At 34.9% G+C, this 3261-nt stretch overlaps 1 protein-coding gene across 1 annotated transcript in view; it reads right to left on the bottom strand.

The window, feature by feature from the left end:
* Nucleotides 1-3261, bottom strand: part of LOC106876902 (WD repeat-containing protein 49) — a 66856-nt gene that overhangs the window by 52256 nt on the left and 11339 nt on the right. The window contains exons 4-5 of the mRNA XM_014925654.2: nucleotides 2668-2727; nucleotides 1381-1466 (exon numbers count right to left, since the gene is read on the bottom strand). Coding sequence (XP_014781140.1) covers nucleotides 1381-1466; nucleotides 2668-2727 — 146 coding nt within the window. The remainder of the gene's footprint in view (nucleotides 1-1380; nucleotides 1467-2667; nucleotides 2728-3261) is intronic.

Below are 3261 nucleotides of genomic sequence, written 5' to 3'. Positions count from 1 at the left end.
GAGGCCAGAAACAAGTGTGTTGATGTAAAGGTGATACTTGGTTACCTAGTCAGATGAAAAACAAGAGAAGGAGAGAGAGTGACCAAAGGGAAAGTGAGAGAGAGAGAGTAGGAAACAGCAGAAGTGTAAGAGAGAGAGTAGAAGAGAGATGGTGTAGTGCTAGGGTGTACTCACAAGTAGCAAGAGTATGAGTGTAGAATCTGGTTAGAAAAAGCTCCTTAAAGTATCATTCTACAAAACATAGAATACATTGTACGATACAAGAGAAACCAATCAGGGGTGTATAAAAGCATGAATGACAGACAAAGACGTTGATGAAATTTTATTTAACAATAAGAAAATTCTAATATCATGACAAATGCAGACATGTAAGTAATTAATTTATTATCAAATATCATCATCATCATCATTGTTTAATGTCCATCTTCCATGTTGGCATGGGTGGGACAGTTAAACAATTTGGCAGAATTTTTACAGCTGGTTGCTCTTCCTATCACCAACCACTCAACAGAGTGGGCTTGGTGCTTTTTATGTGGCACAAGCACAGGTGAGGTCAGTTTTGGCATGATTTTTACAGCTGGATGCCCTTCCAAATGCCAACCACTTTACAGTGCAGTGTGGGTGCTCTTTACATGGCACCTGCACTGGCAGGGTAACGAAGTAACTCACAAGACAAATATATATTTATATATATATATAGTAATATAAATTATCTACCTGTTTTTAAGTTACAAAACAATTTGTCATGATATTTGAATTCATCAAACTATTTCTCTGTCACTTATGACTATATATATATATATTTACAAATATACATTATGTGTGTGTTTGTGTCTGCTTGTCTTGATATCATTTAAGTGCTGTGAATGAATGTTACTGTCATACAAGCATTGTCCTTCACTTTCAATCTTCCATCAAAACATGCCCGGCCATGGAGAAATAATACTTTCCTTGGAAACAGGTGAGGGTTGGTGACAGGAAGTGCATCCAGCCATAGAAAATTCCATCTGACCCAAGCATGCATGGAGATGTGGACATTAAATGATGATGATGATGTTGATGATGATGATGATGATGATGATGATGATGATGATGATGATGATGATGATGATGATGATGATGATGATGATGATGATGATGGTGGTATATATAGAATCATAATCCTTGTTTATGTCTAATTTAACAAGAAATTTGAGCCAAAATGAGAAATCTCTTTGGTAGAAAGATTAGAACTACATAAATGGTGAAGATACATTTTAAGAGAAACTTCAGTAGAGAATGAAGTTGGACTGTGAAACATTAAGCTACAGTAATATGGCAGAGTATGACTAGTAAAACTGGAAACTCGGAAAATGTAAGAAGGATTGAACTAAAACTCACCCAGTTCCAACCATTAATTTATTATACTTAGACATAATTAAAAAGTCAGTAATCCATTTTGGTGTGCGTCTTTCAGGATTAGGATTCTGGAAAAAAGGGAAAAAAATATAATATATGCTAAAAGACCACTCATTTGGTAAAAAAAAAAAATGTTACATATCAATCCGATTAATATTCTTCTATAGGGAGGTGAGCTGGCAGAACCGTTAGCACACCAGGCGAAATGCTTAGTGGTATTCTGTCTGTCTTGATGTTCTGAGTTCAAATTCTGCTGAGGCCGACTTTGCCTTGCATCCTTTTGGGGGGTCGGTTAAATAAGTAACAGTTATGCACTGGGGTCGATGTAATCGACTTAACCCCCGGTCTGTCCTTCTTTTGTCCCCTCTATGCTTAGCCCCATGTGGGCAATAAAGAAATAAATATTCTTCTATTCTACCATAACTTAGTTTATACATATTGTTGTTTAGACTCAGGTCAGCCTTAACTGAGCAGACCTACAGTCTAAGGCATTCTAACTGTGGTTATCCCACCTTTTGAGGATTTCATTATCTGATATGTATCTTTTGAAGTTGGAATTATATGATCTGAAAGAGATCTGGCTGCTATTTCTAACATATTGAGCAAGCACAAAGCAGCTTCCTTATGACTTCACACTTTATGGGTTTTTTTTTACAGTTTTAATTTTTAGAACTACATCTTCAATAATTTTGCATTTTATTTTGTATACTTATTGAATGAAATATGCTAATTCTAGTAATGTTTTTAAATTAAAACTTTGAAATTAATACCCATGCATATCCTTAATGAAGGTGACGGAAAAAATATAGATGAAAGTAACAAATGGTATCTAGGGCAGAAGTTGTTTCTTAATCCCACATTAGCCCTGACTGAGAAGACCTATGATTAAAGGCTTTCTAGCCATGACCAGCCATCTATTTTTGACACAGACTACATAATCTAGTATGTCCTATTTTTAAGACACTAAAGTGTGATCTGAGAGTGATTTTGTTGCTTTTCTCTGTAAAATTAGGTCATGAAGGTAGGAGCATAATATTAGCTAGAATACATTTAGATTATGTCAGTAAAAGAAATGAGATTAACTAGAGTATGAGGAGTGGTGGTGGAGGGTTGCTGGAATATCTATATAGATCATGATGCCATGGACATGCAATTATAGTTTATGTTAACTAAAATATAACTTTATTCACCATTTAATATGTCAAAGCTGCATAAAATCATTATGGCAATAAATCAAATGTTATTTATTAAAAAGAGCTAATTGCTTACAACGATGCGTTTTTTCTTTCTAAGTGTTGACATAGAACTCCAAAAGGAAACTATTCCATGCTGTAAAATGAAAAATTCAAAGCTTTTAATATTAGATATTGGTATATAGAAACATGCTCAAATATGTACAACACATTTTCTCTGAAAAAAATTCTGAAACAATATCAAGTGGGACACAGATTTAACCCTTTAACATTCAGATTACTCTGTCAAAAGTATTGTTTATTCATCCACATTGTCTTGAGTTAACCATCTCATAGCTTTGAGATTTCAATCTATACTATAAATTGCAGTGTTCTTGATTGATTGATTGAGTGTCGGCAGATTCACTCGAGAACGGTGCAGTGGAATCGCGTGAAATTCAGCACAGAGTGGCAGCATGGTCCGCTCATGTTCAGGAGATTTTTATTGCCCTCCAACTCCCATGGTTACTGAGATAATCGATTATTACTTTTTAAGATAGGAATATCCCATTCAAAGTGGGGAGGGGCGATTTTGTTGCCTTTCCCATGCGCAAAATTTTACGAAAAAACCAGCACAATAAAGATTATTTTTTTCCAAGTAATGTGGCTGGGTTTGTTTTTCGAAAATTTT

The sequence above is a fragment of the Octopus bimaculoides genome, chromosome 16, assembly GCF_001194135.2.
Source record: "Octopus bimaculoides isolate UCB-OBI-ISO-001 chromosome 16, ASM119413v2, whole genome shotgun sequence".
NCBI lineage: Eukaryota > Metazoa > Mollusca > Cephalopoda > Octopoda > Octopodidae > Octopus > Octopus bimaculoides.
Note: the sequence above shows the minus strand (reverse complement) of the source record. Positions and strands in the feature narration are given on the sequence as shown.